This window comes from Hirundo rustica, chromosome 6, assembly GCF_015227805.2.
Source record: "Hirundo rustica isolate bHirRus1 chromosome 6, bHirRus1.pri.v3, whole genome shotgun sequence".
Classification (NCBI taxonomy): Eukaryota; Metazoa; Chordata; class Aves; order Passeriformes; family Hirundinidae; genus Hirundo; species Hirundo rustica.
In genome coordinates, this window is record NC_053455.1 from 28,023,284 (window position 1) to 28,040,014 (window position 16,731).

Below are 16,731 nucleotides of genomic sequence, written 5' to 3' on the forward strand. Positions count from 1 at the left end.
TTTTTTCCGGGTCCCAGACTGACAACAGAATCACAGAATTGACTAGGTTGGAAAAGACCTTTGAGATCATCAAGTCCAACCTAGCAGAGAAGAAAACCAGCTCTTGGCTATGAAGTCTCAAATCTTCAAAGTGCTGAGCACAATGGCCCAACCATGCAGCGTCTGTAAGCTTTTGCATGCTGTGCTAACAACAGCATTCTAATGGTTAAAATAAAACTCTTGTTAGTTGGTCGATTAGAGCAGAGTCCTTATCTGCACTCGGCATGGATCAAGCTGTAGCTGCAGCCTTGGTGACAAGCAGAACACAACTGGCTTTCCCATCACCTTGTAAGTCATCTCTAGGGACTTGGAACATGGCAGGATGCACACAAAAAGAAATCTGTATGGCTTGGTTAAACACAGCTTGTATCTTGTGTTTGCAGATGTTCCTAGAATGGAATGTAAATCTTCACCACTCTCCTCCCAGATCCAGAGGATGCGATGTTGACGGCGATAGATGGACACCCTGGATGTTCTGTGTCTCTGCGAGCTGAAGCTGTGGTGCGAGCTGGTCTGTTTGTCACGAGGTTGTCAGGACACACACTTTTTACAGTGCATGTTTCCTGGGAAGGCCTCAAACCAGATCTTGTCCAATGGCTAGAAAACAATCCTGAGCAGCAAACAGGGTTCACTGATAGAGAGAGGCCAGCCCCAACCTCCATAGGGTGAAAGGGTGGACCAGGTCTATCAGAATCAAGTGTTTTTATAAAGATTCTTGGACTTGGGCTTCTCCTAAATTCTCTTACCACCTGAACAGGCATAGCAGTCCAAGGAGTGGCAAGTATCAAGGTGATCTTGGAAACCTTGTGAGCGGGTATTAGACCATCACATTCAGTCTTCCTAAACTCTGGCCTAGATGAGGGGTAGTTCTGAAAGACAATCAGCTCTGGACTTAAATCCTTGCTCATGATCTCAGTCCCACTGGCTGAATTTTCTCTTCCAGTCAGCACAGCTGGGGACAGCCATATATCTCTGGATAAAGTCTGCTGGGGAAGGCCAGGATGCTTGGAGGAAGTCACATGAAATCTTGTGATTTGAAGGGCTGGTGACCCACCTGAAGAGAAACCTTGTTTTGGCTTCTGGGATCGTGTTGGAAGAGCAGAGGGAGTTTCAGGCACCTTCTCTAATTGTGGCATGAGCAGGCTTGAATGAGCATGACTGCTTCCGCGGGAACCTGCTTGAAAAGGCTTTATCATCAAGCTGCATGTTGAAATGTAAAGCTTCATTGAAGTGCGGAGGTCTGACATCTGCACATTGCACTGGCTACAGCCTTGTTGGTGAGGCAGTGAATCACAAGGTTCCAGGGATGCATGCAGATTTTTGCTGTGGAACATAGAAGCAGGTGGAATAGCAGACAGATCAATGTTTAAGCGTGATGTCCAGCTTGACGGAGCTTTGCAAGAAAGAATATCTGAGGGCAAAGATAGAGCAAGCTTCAAGGGATCACTTTTTCCAGGGGAAATATGATGAACATTTTTTTCTCTTTTCGAATATTGCTTGTAAGATGCAGATGTTGACTGAGTGCCAGACTTCTCATATCCATGGCCCCAAGGATCCTTGCGAGCACCGGAACACGTGGATGTCTCATCAGAAGGACTGACACAGTGACTAGTGCTCCTAAAACCTTTCCTCTGGTCTGTGTGTGCCAGGATGACATCTAGCCTTGAACAGTAAGACACACTGCTGGGTGGTGAGATGGCATTTCCTGGAGCAAGCTCGGCAGCTGACTGACCACTGGGAGGATGCCAAGATGGCACTGGCATCCTTTGAAAAGGCCTGTCCTGCACAGCAGATTCAAAAGGAGGAGGTGGGGTTGTTCTACAGGAAGAGAGCAGCACTTCCACAGTGGAGACGTAGGTTGCAGATGAAGGTTTGCAGCGATGGTCCCTGTATGACATTCTGAAGCTTAGTCCTAAATGATGCAAAATTCAAAGCCACAGAAGCTTGCCTTTCCCCCTGTGCTTAAAACCAAGTCCTAATCCTTTTTCCTTTGGCTCTGGAAATTTCCATTCTTCCTCTGAAGCAAAGGAATGAGAGATGAATAAACATCCTCCAGGAAGAAAAATGCGAAGAAAAAAAATCCACATTCAAAATAAAAAATCTCAGCTCTTCTAAAACTGCTACCACCTCTTGTCATGTCTGCAGTTATATGAGTGTGGGATGGGCTGAAAGATAAATTACGGAGCATACGGCTCTGCTCCCTGAGTGTTCTGACAGTGAGACTGCAGACAGAGTAGGAGGGAGCCAAAAGTGCCTGCCAGAGACAGCCTGCAAACTCGCTGTTATTTCATCTGTGAAAAAAAGCAAAGCAGCTAACCTGAGCAATGGATCTGCTGCTGTGAAAAGATCAGAGAGGAGAGAGTATCGGACACAGTTTCTGCTCAAAGCAAAAATGATTTTTTCCTTCTTTCCCTTTTTCAGTTGTTAATTGAATTCTGCATGACGAGATCTCGGTTTGCAACTCTTAAAAGAGATTCCTACAGAAGTTCCATTTGATGGCACAACTGAACTCATTAAAACAATTGAAAAGAGAGATATTTTCCTAATTTTCTTCACATGTGCTCTATTTTCTTTAGCACAGAACAATGGTAGATGATATTTTGCAGAAATCCTTTGAAGGTTTAAGTAACTTGGATGTAATAGAAGATACTGGCTTATAGTCAAACCAGTCACAGTGGCACAGACAGTGAATGAAAGAGCAATTCTCAGTAGTAGTTCTTATTTTAAAATATTCCTCTGTCACCTTTTTCCTTCCCCTCTTTCTTGCTTCTGGTCTATGACATATGAAGTACTGGCAAAACAGGATTGAAGAATCATGACCTCTCCTTACACAGACCTTTTGCAGACATAAGGAGTGAAATGAGTGTAACTGAGCCTTGGCTCAAACGGACAAGTCAGAAGAAATGCAAAGGCTGGAGAGATTTCTATTTGTATTTCTATTTCTATTAAATAGTCCAAGCTTCTCTTTGTTTGCCTGATAGGACTCCTTTTTGAATGTGTGTTTCCTTTTGTCTTCTCTGAAAGCAGCAAATGATGAAATTCCCACTGGGAAAATGAGAGTCTTCAGCAGACGCCTTGGCTGAGTTTTTTTTAAAAAAACATGTTTGAAAAAACTGTTTTCCTATCATTCTGCTTGTCTGTATCACTATGCAGCCACATTTTAACTTTATATAGTAGTAACAGAGTTCAATCCAAAAGGAATAGATTTCTCTTCCAAGAGTTCTTCAACAGCAGAAAAGTGAAATCCAAGTAGTGACTAAGGAACATCACTCCACTGTCAAAATTTTTGTTTTGATCTACATGGCAGATGGTGGCAGCTGCAAAAGATAGCTTGACTGAAAAGTGTGGTCTGTGTGAAGAGCTGTTGGAAGAGACAGCTGAGTATCCACACTTTACTGTTCCATCTTTGGATGCTTAGTGTCAGTGAGGAAAACTCAACACCAGACTCCTTGGAAGTTCACAGAGAGGATACTATGGGAAGTTGATTCTGAAAACAGAACTGCGCTTCAGGGTCCTCAAGGTCACAGTCTTCATTCTCAGGCTTTGCTTCGGCTGAAGAAACTTGGAGTTTCGCATCCCGCCAGGAGAATCTACCTAGCCTCTGATGAACACTCACCCCTTTTGTGGCAGTCTATGTCATAGCCTATGGCAATGGCAAAGTCATCTGAACAAAGAAGTAATATGAAGTATCATTTACTTGTAGAGAAAGTGCTGGGGCCATACCAGAAATGCCAGGCGCATTCCCCTTTCACATATGAGTAATACAGACTTTTGTAACCAGGACTCGCAACTGAGGGGCAAAAAAATCAGCTACCCACTGTTGCTTCCTACGCATTTATCCCTGGATTACATAGAGCAAAGGAGATGCTGTAGTGATAGTGCCTCTGCATGTTGGCTGATATTGATTTGATGAAAAGAGAAAAAAATACAACGGCCAAACTTTTGTAGAATTTACATTTTCCCTGATAAGCTCCTGTGCAGGAGCTTAACAATGATGTACCACTGCTTGGTAGGGAATTGAGATAGATAATGCAAATCATGTCATTTGCTATATAAGCAACAAATAGTGGGCAGAACTATGTAATATTTTACTCCAGAAACCCGAACCTATGTGAAACTCTCTGCTTCATGTCACAAACTCCGGAATGCAGGTCACACTTACCAAAAGAACCAATTATAAGGAATTATGCAGACATGCATTTCCTTCAAGGAAGAAGTAAGCAGAAAGCTCCAGGCCCATGTGCCACAAAGGTTTATGTATCACTGCATGGCACTGCTCAGCATCAGTTTCCAAAAGGATTTAGTGCCAGTGGCAAAGCTCTGGTGGAAAACAGAGCTCAGCACAAAATGCGAACCATTATATTTTGCTGTCAGTGGTCTTGGAGAATTAAGAATTATTTTTCCTTAATGAAAAATGACCCAGAGTTGCAACCTCCTGCAGCATTGCGTCAATCCTTCAGTTTGGCAACCTGCAACCCATTGATGTGGTTTGCATGCCAGGTCCCCACACAATTGCAGCAATCTAACAATTCATGAATTTACAGAGTGACTGCAGTCTGTTTTGTAATAATAAATGCCAGGTCTTGAACTGGAACCTTTTAAAGAAAGTGCGAGAAAGACAAAATATAATGCAATAATGGTGAAAAAATAGTCTATTTCAAGAGCTGCAAAATGCTGATAATAAGAACATCCTTCTGTCTCCTTGCATTGATTATATCTGCCCTCTTTTTTCACTAGTTTATTTTCCTCAACTGCATCAAACAGAAGTTAATACTCCTTACAAATACTTTTATTGTTGTTCTACACACTCATATCAATGCCCTTGCAGAACTGAGAAGTCAATACACTTTGTTGTGTTAACTCACACTGCTGACATCCATTTTCCACTAATTGCATTTTCCCAGCGTAACTCAGCCTGTGGTGAGATTTCCAGCAACACTTGCATAGTAAACTCCCTTGAAACCCTCTTTACAATTTCCTTTCTCTTTGAATCCTACAAAATTTTCCAGTGGTTAAGCAGCTGGCATGCTGAGGTCTGTTTGTAAAGTGGACTAATACTGGACTCCTGTCTCCCTCTTCTGTTGTGATACTCATATGTTCCCTCTTATGTATATTTGCAGTGAATTATCTTTCAGGTAAGGATCATCTATTTGTTTCTGCTCCACACCCAAGCCCCACGAGAAAGGAGAGCTTCTTGCACATTGCTACAGTCTCCAAATGATACCACAACACAAACAATACCAATAAAAGAGACAGTCTTGTCTGTACACAGGCACAAGGAATTCAAGCTGTAGTTGAACAATAGTGCCCTTTTTAGGTTGAAAGAGTTTACATGCTTGAAGAGTTTTAACTGCTTATTTCAAGTTTACAATTTCCTTACCTCCTGTGAGTTCAGGAGCATGTCGAGGTGATCCCAATCCTTGTAGAACATTTGTTCTTGGTGTATTTTCTCCAGCCACTCTTTCTTCTCTTTCCATGCGTTGTATACATTTTTCTTTTCTTCCAACAAAGCCTGTAGCTTCTGTTGAATCTGAACAAAATTTCCAATTAAAAACTTGTGTTGGTCTTTATGTCCCATGATTCGGGTAAATGGAGAGAAGAAAGGATTAAGTTGGGTGGTGAATAATCCCTTTAAATTGCAGCAAAAATATCAAACAGGAAAAAAAAAAAAAAAAAAAAAAAAGTAGAACAAGTTCTAGCACTGCTTTTTGGGCAGAGAGGTATCAGGGGTGCCTCATTTCTGCAATGGAGAAGTGCTTCTCATAGCATATACAGCAGTCCAAACCAAGAGCAAAGAAAGGTAACTGTTTCTCAAGTGTGACTTCTAGAATCAAACCCTAATTCTTCATTATTTTTAAGCTTTAAGAGTGCCATTATAGCACTTCAAATTTTTACATGACAGGTACTAAAATATAAATTATCAACACAGCAAATTCTTCTAGTCAGTGATTTCATGCCACAAGGTTAGACTTCATATAACTTCAGCTTTCAAATATTGTGTATCCACAGGCCTTCTAGGAATGATTTTTTCCTACCTTTTTCTACAGGCAAAGGACTTTACAGTCAGCAAGATTTCTAGTTACCATAGTCATACAGTGAAATATTCAACATTTTTTTAGGAAATAGCTTGATGAGATGGAAGAGTAACTTGCACAAACTCTGCATTTTTTCTGAAGGTATTCAAGAGATAAGTTAATTAATTATCAGGGGAGAAATGAACAGGTAGGTACTGGAAAAGAAATAAATGCTGTGAGAATCTTAGAAGACATTTGTCTTGAGTAAAGTGACATTTTGATTTAAATTTTTCATTTCCAGGGGTTGTATTTTACTAGTGTAATTCTTTTCTACAGAAAATGTTTCAATCAATCTTTAAACTCTCTCATACATTTGAGTGTTTTTATTTTTTGATTGACAGGATTTTGTCCCGGCTGTTCCAGTGTCGGTACAACTCTGTAACACAAAGTGTAGCGTTTGTGTGAAAATCCAGTTTGGGAAGTTGGTAGACTTGACCCCATGGCTCAGAACATGGTGACCTTCTTGAAAAACGCCAGCTTTGCTGCAGGGTACCTTCAGGAGATGCCTCCACACATCTGCAGCTGAATTTAGAAATGGAACAGATGTTTTTGTGCCCAAGGTAGGTAACATACTGAGGCAAACGTAGGTCATGCACAGGGACAAGTGAGTGTACAGGTTTTTTGTATCTCACAGTGTGAAACAATATAGAATCATAGTTACACTGGAGTCCAGTGCTGAACACCTATGACTGAACTCAGAGGAGTTTCAATTACCTCTTTTGATGGCATTTCCTCGTCTTGCAAGAGGGACTGTCCTAGCTGTACAACATGATCATACTTCTCTTCTCGGGCTTCGATCTCTGCCAGGAGCTGCTGATGCTGCGTGAGTCTCAGGCTGCTAGTAGATATGTCCCGAATAGACTCCTTGGCTCTCATTTCCCTTATTATTTCTGCTGTCCATAAGAAGTAGTCCCACACCTGGAACCCAAGAAAATAAGAAAATTGAGGTTAGGGCTCAAGCTTAGGTTAGCAGGCAGGAAAATCTTAGGGTGACTCTTCAACTTTAAGTGAATAATAGGTATATAAAATCATAGATAAATAATATGTAGGGAATTAGTGCTTGCAACATTTCTATGAACTTTATAAGAGTGGATAACACAACTGCAGGAATTCCTATATACTGTGATAGTGTTTGTAGTACCATAATCATAATCAACTTGTCATATCACATCAGTAACAGCATGATATCCTTTATTGACATTTAGTCCATCTTTCTTAAAATCTTTTCTGATGTTATTCCTTCATAAAGGATAAACCAGTATCATCCTACATTTCTGTGAAAGCTTTGGGTAGTACAAGCCTGTTTGAAAATTAGGTTATGCACATATTCTAAAATGAGAGTGAGAATTTTCAGGTGAAAAACAAATGCACTCTAATAGAAGTGGGAAAGGGTAAATCACAGGTCAGAAGAAATTGCATAAGCATATAAAGTATACAGATTCAGCTCTTGGTTTGTGGAACTATAAGACTGAGATTGGGAGGAAAAAGTATGTCATGCTAGTTTGCTTTCAAAATCTGATGAACCAATAAATATATTTGCAGTAACTTAAAATGTCTGAAACAATTATGTGCATGCAAATGCTAAAACAAACCTCTGAGTAAAATTACTTTTTAACTCTGATGGAAGAAAATTGTGCAAGTAAAAGTAACTTGATGTTCTCTGTATGTCATTTTCTCCATTTGATTCTATACATTCAGCAGTCACTTACTTTAAGCATTTTATTTGAATCTGCAGTAGTTTTGCTCTTACGTGCTAGTTGGTAAAAACAGGACTGTGAGGGATATCCAAGGGATTGCATATGATGATTAAATTTTGTTATAGTTTAACTATGTCTGGATTAGTTGATTCAATTTTTAGGTAGTAAATGGTGTTTCAGGTTGATAAAATATATTTAAAATACTCTTATTTATAGTAAATGCTGAAGAAAAAGTCTCTTTTATTGTAGAGAACTAAATTTTTTTTCTTTAAATGGGCACTGGCATTTTCGCTGATGAGAACTATGTAAGGAAACAGATTCTTGGCTGCTCCAATTTACCCATAGATTTTTGTTCATAGTATTAAAATTTTGTAAAGACAGCCAGGAAAAAAAAATACAGAAAAGCACCACAAAATCAAAACTGGCCAGTTTGGGGTCCTGACTTTAAAGCCAAGATATTGCTTTTTTAAAGCCAGTGAACACAGCTACTAAATGACTCTTTAAAAAGACTGTGGTCCTTTTAAAGGGGCCGATGGTAGTGCACAAGTTTTGGCATAAATTCCATTTGTGGAACTAATTCATCCACACACCTGGATGTCACTTAGACACTGACATTGCACTTGGGACAAATGTCTAAAACTCCCTGAGATTTTGAGCTAAGCATTAGGAAAAAAATCCAGAAGCCTCAGGATATATCATGCAATGGAACCAATAAGAGGTTACTGGACTGCCACTGCCAACAATATTTAAGGATAGAGTAGGCATCAGTCTGCAGGAAACTCCTAAGCAGAGCCTGACTCTGATCATGCAGATCCTAGCACAAACTTCAGAATAAGAGCCTCAGAAATACTTTATATTTATATTTTTATTTATATTTATAAATATTGTTTATATTATAATTTAATTTATAATATTTTATATTATAACTATATATTATAATTTATATTTAGAAATACTTTGAGTCAGTTTCCACACTCATCTCCCTTGACTAAGTTCCGTGGAAGATTTGAAGCTCTCTGCTGCACTGTGTATTGTCAGCTAGGCCCAGCTCTGTTATTTAATCACATTAAAATAGTACTTGATGGGGTGTAAGGAGATACACCAGGTGATTGTGCAGAATTCTCATTTTATGGAAATTGATTTTTTTGTTTGTTTGTTTCACTTAATCTGTGTATAATTTTTTAATGATAAATAAGTCCCGTGGACCGCATATGAACAATATATGAAAAAAGTACACTGAACAGCTGTGACTAACATTAAGTTTGTGCACCTCTTGGCACAGCTGAAAGAGGGAAGGTAGCAAAGTTGCCTCTTTGCATTCAGTAGTTTGGGTGATATTCTGCAGCAAATCTGCTCTAACCTACTCTAAAGTTTCTGAAATTCTTATAGTTATTAACCATGGCTGCATGATCCTGCCTTGTCCCATCTGGCAGGAAAACAGGCTTACCAACAAGCTGCAGAACCAGCTCTTCACTTCTTCAGGAATTATTGCCAGGAAAGGAGGTGAAAATTGAGAGGATTGGGAATACTTTTTGCCATCAGTCTGACATCAAAGGGACAGGGAGTTGCCTGAGGCATAGTCCCATCTAGACCTGTCACTGAGAATATGGTCACATGGCTTTGTAATTTTGTTTTATGATGTTAAGAGTCATGAGGATCAAAGGACACACTGGTAGAATGAGAAATGAGCTATAGATTTGTCATTCAGATCACAGGATGCATCACACATTTCAGACAAAATTCAAACCAAAGGTGTTTTACATAATTCCAATAATAAAAATTGTTGTTCCACGGGATGGGGACAAATTAACATTTTCTATCTAAAGTCAAAAATTAAATTTATGATGTAAGCTATGAAGTAAATCAATAAAGAAGTGAACTCTGAGTGACTTCATTTTAATGGTCAAATCCACCAAGCTCCACCTACTGATGAAGAGGCCTCTAGGCTACACACTTTGAGAATCTAACATATGTAGAATAACACATTCTAAAAGTTTGCCTTGTTCTTCCTACCACTCCTAGATACTGTTAGAAAGACAGTGGGAAAATGAACTTTTCACCTACACCAGCAGAATCACACTAATTTTCCCCATCAGTGCCTTCACTGAGACTACTGACTTTTGCAAAGTATTCCATGGCAAATCACAGCCCAGTGACCTGATGAGCTCTTTTTAGACAAAGCTACTGTGCACTGCTGATTATGATGCTATGCTGATATATCCATGTCACTGTTTGAGCAGCTTGAGAGATTAGTGCAAAAATTAGTGAGTTGTATTCTATACATTCGTTAACCAAGGGTCATTGCATGCCCTGAGAGAGAGAGAACAAATTTTATGCGTTATAAATGGGAGGGTATAATCTCTTTTTGTCACTCTTACCCAGTGGAAATTGCAAAGTCCTTGAAAAGATTACTGCTACTCCTTCAAAGCAGTGTCCTCTTCTGACAGCTGACAATTATTCCTTACACCTCTGGATGGAAAATCTTCTATTCTTACAGAAGGTAAAAAATCCTTATCCTATAAAATATATCTTTATCCTCTAATGCCTTTCTAAATATCTACGAGCACTAAATGCTCGATTGACAGCACAGAGAGCACTTGCAGCCTTTTCCAGCTAGGAAGTGCACCTCTGATTCACACCCACTGCCGGCAACCTTTCCCTGAGTAGTGAGGGGCAAAGGGCAGAAGTGCTTACATGTGCCTGAAACTCATAAAGCTTGTAGGCTTGTTCCAGGAGTTTCCTGCGCTGTTCCACTTTGGACTTCAGGGCCTTCCAGTTGGTCACTATTGCCTGCTGCTTTGCCCTCAGGTCTTCCACCTGCTTCTTGGAGCAATGGGGCAGCACGTGATCTGCAGAGTGGATCAGCTCCTGCAGCTGTACACAGAGGGTGAAAGAAGAGCGTAAGAAGGAGAGCATCACGGAGATCCTGCTTATACTAGAAAAGTTACAAAAAGGGCTATCTCTTCTACACACGAAAATACAATTCAAGCAACATTTTCTGACTTTTTTCTCATATTAAACTGAAAGTTTTATAGTGTCTGTTCTACGGAGTAATAGTGACATCCAGTGTTTTCCAAGGCTCATCACAACGGTGATTTTTCAGAGGCAGATTTTGTTTTCCCTTTTTACTATACCATTTATTATATGAATAATGAAAGCAGTGTTATAATTGTTATTTTAATGCAAGTAATATCCAACCATTCCTTTTTTTTCCTCATTGACCATTTAGCTTAACTGACTACATTATCTTCATGCATGTCTCATTGTTTTTTACCCTTAAAAGTAATGAGAAACTAATGGGATCAACTCTAATTTTACTGCCCCAAGACCAAAATATTTGAGGCCACTGATAAATAATATTGGGATAACTTCAGTAATGTCAGTATAACTCATGCTGTGTTTTACACTGTATATACTATTGCATACTATTAAACAAAGGAGTGAAAACTCACACTAATTTTATTGGTTTGTTGAAGCCAGTCAAGACTTCCATATACAAGTTAGCTGTCCTCATGAGCTAAAATTTTTACATATTTGTATTGTGAGCACCATCCTTTGTTCTCACAGTCCAATTTGTACCAATATTAATTTTCTCTGCACATAAAACTGATTCTGGATTTTTCCTTGCAATCACTTGGAACACTTTGATGAAGACAATAAGCATATCACAAAGCCTGGCATAATCTTACATTTCAAATCATGATCTATAATGTCCCTCTGAATCACTTCAATAATCAGTAGTTATAACAATATGTGCCTTATTTGAAAGGTTATAATTACCTACTTTGTCACTACCATCAGACCTTGAATATATAAAAAACCCCCAAAAACTAAGGAAAATCCCTAGAGGTTTCCAGGCTTTCTGTGAGAGACAGTAATAACTTGGTTCACATACCGAATTATTTTTATGCTTATCTTGGAAACTTGAACTTTGGCTGCACCTTGAAGACCATGAATGACTGTCATTACCTGCTGCTCATTCCCAGAGAGCTCATGCTCCAAGGCCACATGGTTCCGGAGCTGGGTTTGCACACCTCTCATGTCCTTAGCAACATCATCTGGAATGCTTTTGGACTTCTCCTAGAAGGAAGAAATCAGAGAAAGCTTTGGTTTTTTTCCCCGCTTCCAAGCAAAACTCACAAGTCTACATTAAATATTGGGTACCGTAACTCATACTGCACACTTGAGGACATTCCGAGTCACTCAACTATGATAGCTAAAAGGAAGTCAGAAAAATCTCTCCTAGAAACTCACTTCTAAATATCTAAATGGCTAAACTACTCAAATGGACTGCTACAAATGAAGGTTTGTGTCTTTCCTCAATCAGATAATACAAGAAAATATCTTACAGTCTTTGTGTTGGGAATCAATCTTGAATACCTACTGCAGTGACAGTGAATGCTTAAAAGTAGCATTAACAAGCAACAGGTGGTCTTCCATTTTATCTTTAGATAAAATTTTAGTTATAGATGCACAAGAAAGATTACTGTAAAGATGAGAGAAATGGAGAGACCATTTCATAAATGGAAACCTAAACATTTTTTTAATTCAGCAGAGGTTCTGAAGGGATTGAGTTGTTACCCAGACATGCATTGGAAATGCATGCAAAAAAGAAGAGGCATTTCAGCTGGAGAACGGCACTGTTGTTAAAATTATCAGAAATTTCTTCCAGTCAGTTTAAGGAAAATTAGCAGAACCTTTCTTACCGTTGAAGAACTGCATTTCTCCAACAGAATCACGGGCTAGTTTGGGATACCAACAATGCGTCTTTGTAAGGTACTATAAATGGAGATGCATGTTGTAGTTGCCTATACTATGATGGCACTGAAGCTGGTGACTTAGACAAGATCTTCCAGTGCTATGTTCCTGTGAGAACAGGCTTTCCCTGACAGGCTTCTGACCAGGGTGCACAGGAAGGAATGGACAAGATGACTGCTCTCCCTCCCTGGTGTGAAGCTATTAACACTATGCAATGCAAGAAGGGTGTAGTGGTTGCCTGGACCAAGCTCAGCATGGGGTTAAACCAACAGCTGCTCTGTGAAGTGTTTCTGAACCCTTACTTGTCACTGTCTCAGCATTGACTACTTCATCATCAAAGTTAAATAAGCACCAGGTTCTGAAAATCCCAGCTGGTAAATGGTGAAATATTTTGTTTGATATTCTCTTCATGACAGGGGAAGAAAACAGGAAATAACATGATTGAATAGGGCAGCCTCTGCCAGCACAAACAAAGAGAAAATTCATTGCATGTAACCAAACAAAGTCCCGTTGCCTTGCAAACAGTGGAACCCCTTGGATCGCTGCCTCCTGTAAACATGTGCATTAGGGAAACCACACCTCTCATTACAGCAAGGATGTGGTTTCTCTGTGAAATTCTTCAGGATGTTCAGATAAAACAGAAGGCTGAAGATTTTTTGGAGGGTCTCCTCCACCATAGTTTTTATGCTGGGACTGATTGAAATTATCATCAGTGCTAAGCACTGGAATGAGAGGAAAAGATTTTTGGCTCAGCTTTTCACATCAGGTCACATGTTTGCCTGACAACCTTCCAGGCTGGTGGTCACTGTAATCCAAACAAATGCCTTTTTCACAGGAGAGTTCTTCAGCACACATAAAACTACAACAGTGTACAAAGAACCACCCTGGTAAGGCAGTAGTTTCTTAGGCCTGATGACTGCAAACAATATCACTGTACACACTGCACTGTGAGGCTCCTTAGTTCAAGCCCTGATCTTCTCAGCTTTTCCCACAGATCAGCAACTCCAGCTCCGCCTGGTTTCACTAACGGTTCCCATAAGGCAAAGAGTCAAGTTTCTAAGGATTACCCAGGATTTTTTTAAAATGCTATGAGTAATCACACTGCCTTCTTACTGAGATTTTTATGTTTTTTAATTCAGCAGTAAGAACACTGAGAATCATAAGAATATTCAATAGAAAAAGCTACAATATAGTCTGCATTATATGAGATTTTCCTATTAATTTTTACCTCAATGTGGGCCAGAGCATCTGTCAGATCTTGGTAACACTTGTGAATTGCCTCAGCATCTCTCAGCCGCTCACCTCGTAATCTGGTCATTTCCAACAGTTCCTCCCAAGAGTTCCTTCAAGGTAGAATGGGGAAAAAAAAAACATGTAAAGCATTTAAACTAGGAATAAAGGAGACCAACAGTCTGAAGAAAGGCTGAAAAAAAACCCCTGTTCTTGCTTAGTTTCCAACTCCTGCCTTTAAATTCTGTTGGAGTGATTCTCTGAATGGCAGCATGTCTCTCACCCTACTCTGTCCTCCTGTCTGTTCCAGGAACTTAAAGAAATGGTGCTATTTAAGAGTTCCCCCCTCAACTGACTTTTCAGGTTTTATATACTTGGAGGACTGAGTTATGGAATCATAGAATATACTGAGTTGAAAAGTCCCACAAGAATCATTGAAGTCCAGCTGTGCACAAAACACCCCAAGAATCACACCATGCATCTGATAGTCTTGCCCAAACATTTCTTGAACTCTGTCAGGGTGATGTGACTGCTTCCCTGGGGAGCCTGTCCCAGTGCCCAACCACCCTCTGAGTGAAAATCCTTTTCCTAATATCCAACTTAAACCTCCCCTGGCTCAGTTTCAGGCCATTCCTGTCACTGGTCACCAGAGAGAAGAGATCAATGTCTGCCCTTCCTCTTCCTCTTCCAAGAAAGTTGCAGACTGCAATGAGGTCTCCCCTCAGTTTTCTCTTCTCCAGGCTGAACAGATCAAGTGACCTCAACCACTCCTCATACGGCTTCCCCTTCAGGCCCTTCACCACCTTCATGGCCCTTCTTTGGACACTCTCTTATAGCTTAATGTCTTTCTTATATTGTGATAACCACAACTGCCTGCAGACACACTTCTCCTTTGCTCCAGTTTCGACTGATGCCCAAACTAAGAAGCTCAGAGCATCTTAATGTTCTGCAGAGCAGTCATGGGATTCAAACTCAAAATTAAGCAATAAAAAGCATCTAAACACTGAGCCTTTCAGCTGATGATCCTGTTTCAAAGGGCAGAGGAAGTTGACCTTGTAAAGCACCTCCTAAGAAATTTACAAGAAACCAAAACAACAAGTATGTTTATTTTTAAATGAGGCTAGAAGCAACTCCGTATCAGTGAGCAAACCAGATAGTCTGCAATAGAGAATCAGGAGGACATGCCTTATCCTTTCCTAGTTTTTTTGTTAATTCCTCCTCCTTAATAGCAAATGGAAAGGACAAAACATTTTAGACCTAACACAAGGCTCCTACCTTAGTTGTTTCTGCATCTGCCGAATTTCCCAGGACTCAGAATACCCTTGGCTCAGCAAGTTTTCTGCCAGCTGCTGGAAAGCCACAACTCTTTTCCCAGATGCTTCCAGCTGGTGTCGGAAGGTGTCATATTTGGCACAAAGTTGCTTTAGAAGGGAAAACAAGAAAAAACCTTTTGAGTGCTCTGTTTTTTCCAAACATACCTGCTCGTCTATCAGAACATGGACAAACAGTAGATAATAAACTAATAACAGGGAAGGAGAAACTACAGAGAATGACTGGATTCTGCCTTCAAAGATCATGAGACACTTCAAACTCTTAGCAAAACATGAGGTTTGTGATGTGGATAGGAGACAGAAATATTTTTTAGTGGGGATAGAAACAAACATTCTATGTACAATGAATTTCAGTTATAAAATTTTGTGGTTTCACTCAACGAATGCAAATGTGTATTCAGTAGTGTAAGTGGATAATGTAGTCTGGTTTTTAGGACACAAGCTATTTTGAAATAAATTATAGAAATGAAGATTCTGAGTGGCTAGTGATTTGTAACAGGCTGACATTAGATTGGTTTCTATGCCATGTGAAGAGGTTTACCTAGAGAGATCTGTATATCAGCAATCACAACAAAACAAACCCTAACTGGATACCATACTGAAATATCTACTTATTAAAAATAGAAAGGATTTGCTCTCTGAAAGTGTAGACATTTCAGCGTGCAGTTGTTTCAGACAGCTCAGCCCTCATGGTAACAGGATGCAATGCTGCCTGTTCTTCAATCCTTCCCATCCACTTCATCTTTTTCTCTTCTCATCTTCCACTTATTTATACTTATCTCTTACTCTGCCTTTTAAGTTTTCAAGGACAACTTTAGTATCTGTTTGCAGTTTCACTACATACAGTTTATTTGATTTTTTTATCTATTACTCAAAAAACTCACCAAAACATGTTCATAATCATTTCCATAGTCTTCAGAGCTGGCTGCTTGTTTCTGCTGAGTGATCCAGTCCTCCAGATCTTCATATTCTCGTAGAAATTCATGCAAGACAAGAGTTTCATCGAGTTTCTTCCCTCTGTTGGGGGAAGGGGACAAGATAATATAATTCATAATATAAGAGAAGGGTGATCAGTAACTTTCTTTCAATGAATCTTCAAAACTTCCCACCATCAAGAATCATTCTCTGTAACAAAAGAGCTGACTGTTTCTCAGATTTAGAAATTTATGATTTTAGGATGACAGCTGTCAGCCAGGTCATGCTCATCCCATTAGCTGAATTTCCCAGAAGAGGACTGTGCCTGAGCTCTTTCTCTGCTCTGTTTTTGATTTTGGTTGGGGTTTGTTGTTATTGCTTTTGCCTTTTTTTTTTTTTTTCTTTCCATGACAAAGAATATCCTTTATTTTTTTCCAAATCTGTCCTGTTCTGTCTTTCTAAAGATAATTGAATTGCTTGTGAAAATGAGAAGGAAATATTTCCTGAGCATCAGGAAAAATGCTATGAAAGCCTTTGGATGCAATTCTCATATTGCCTGTTTGGCAGAATTTCTCCAACCTGTTACATATTTCCAATGGTCTAGATTATTTTATAATTCAGCCAGACATGTTGCAGGGCTTCCACAGCAAAAAAATATATCCATTTTCCATCTGCTAGCCTGTCATT

The 16,731-nt window shown here is 39.6% G+C and overlaps 1 protein-coding gene across 1 annotated transcript in view; it reads right to left on the reverse strand.

Moving 5' to 3' along the window:
* SPTBN5 (spectrin beta, non-erythrocytic 5) overlaps positions 1-16,731 on the reverse strand; it is a 128,526-nt gene that overhangs the window by 45,102 nt on the left and 66,693 nt on the right. The window contains exons 30-36 of the mRNA XM_040066761.2: positions 16,014-16,146; positions 15,074-15,219; positions 13,797-13,911; positions 11,780-11,890; positions 10,505-10,684; positions 6,828-7,031; positions 5,420-5,569 (exon numbers count right to left, since the gene is read on the reverse strand). Coding sequence (XP_039922695.1) covers positions 5,420-5,569; positions 6,828-7,031; positions 10,505-10,684; positions 11,780-11,890; positions 13,797-13,911; positions 15,074-15,219; positions 16,014-16,146 — 1,039 coding nt within the window. The remainder of the gene's footprint in view (positions 1-5,419; positions 5,570-6,827; positions 7,032-10,504; positions 10,685-11,779; positions 11,891-13,796; positions 13,912-15,073; positions 15,220-16,013; positions 16,147-16,731) is intronic.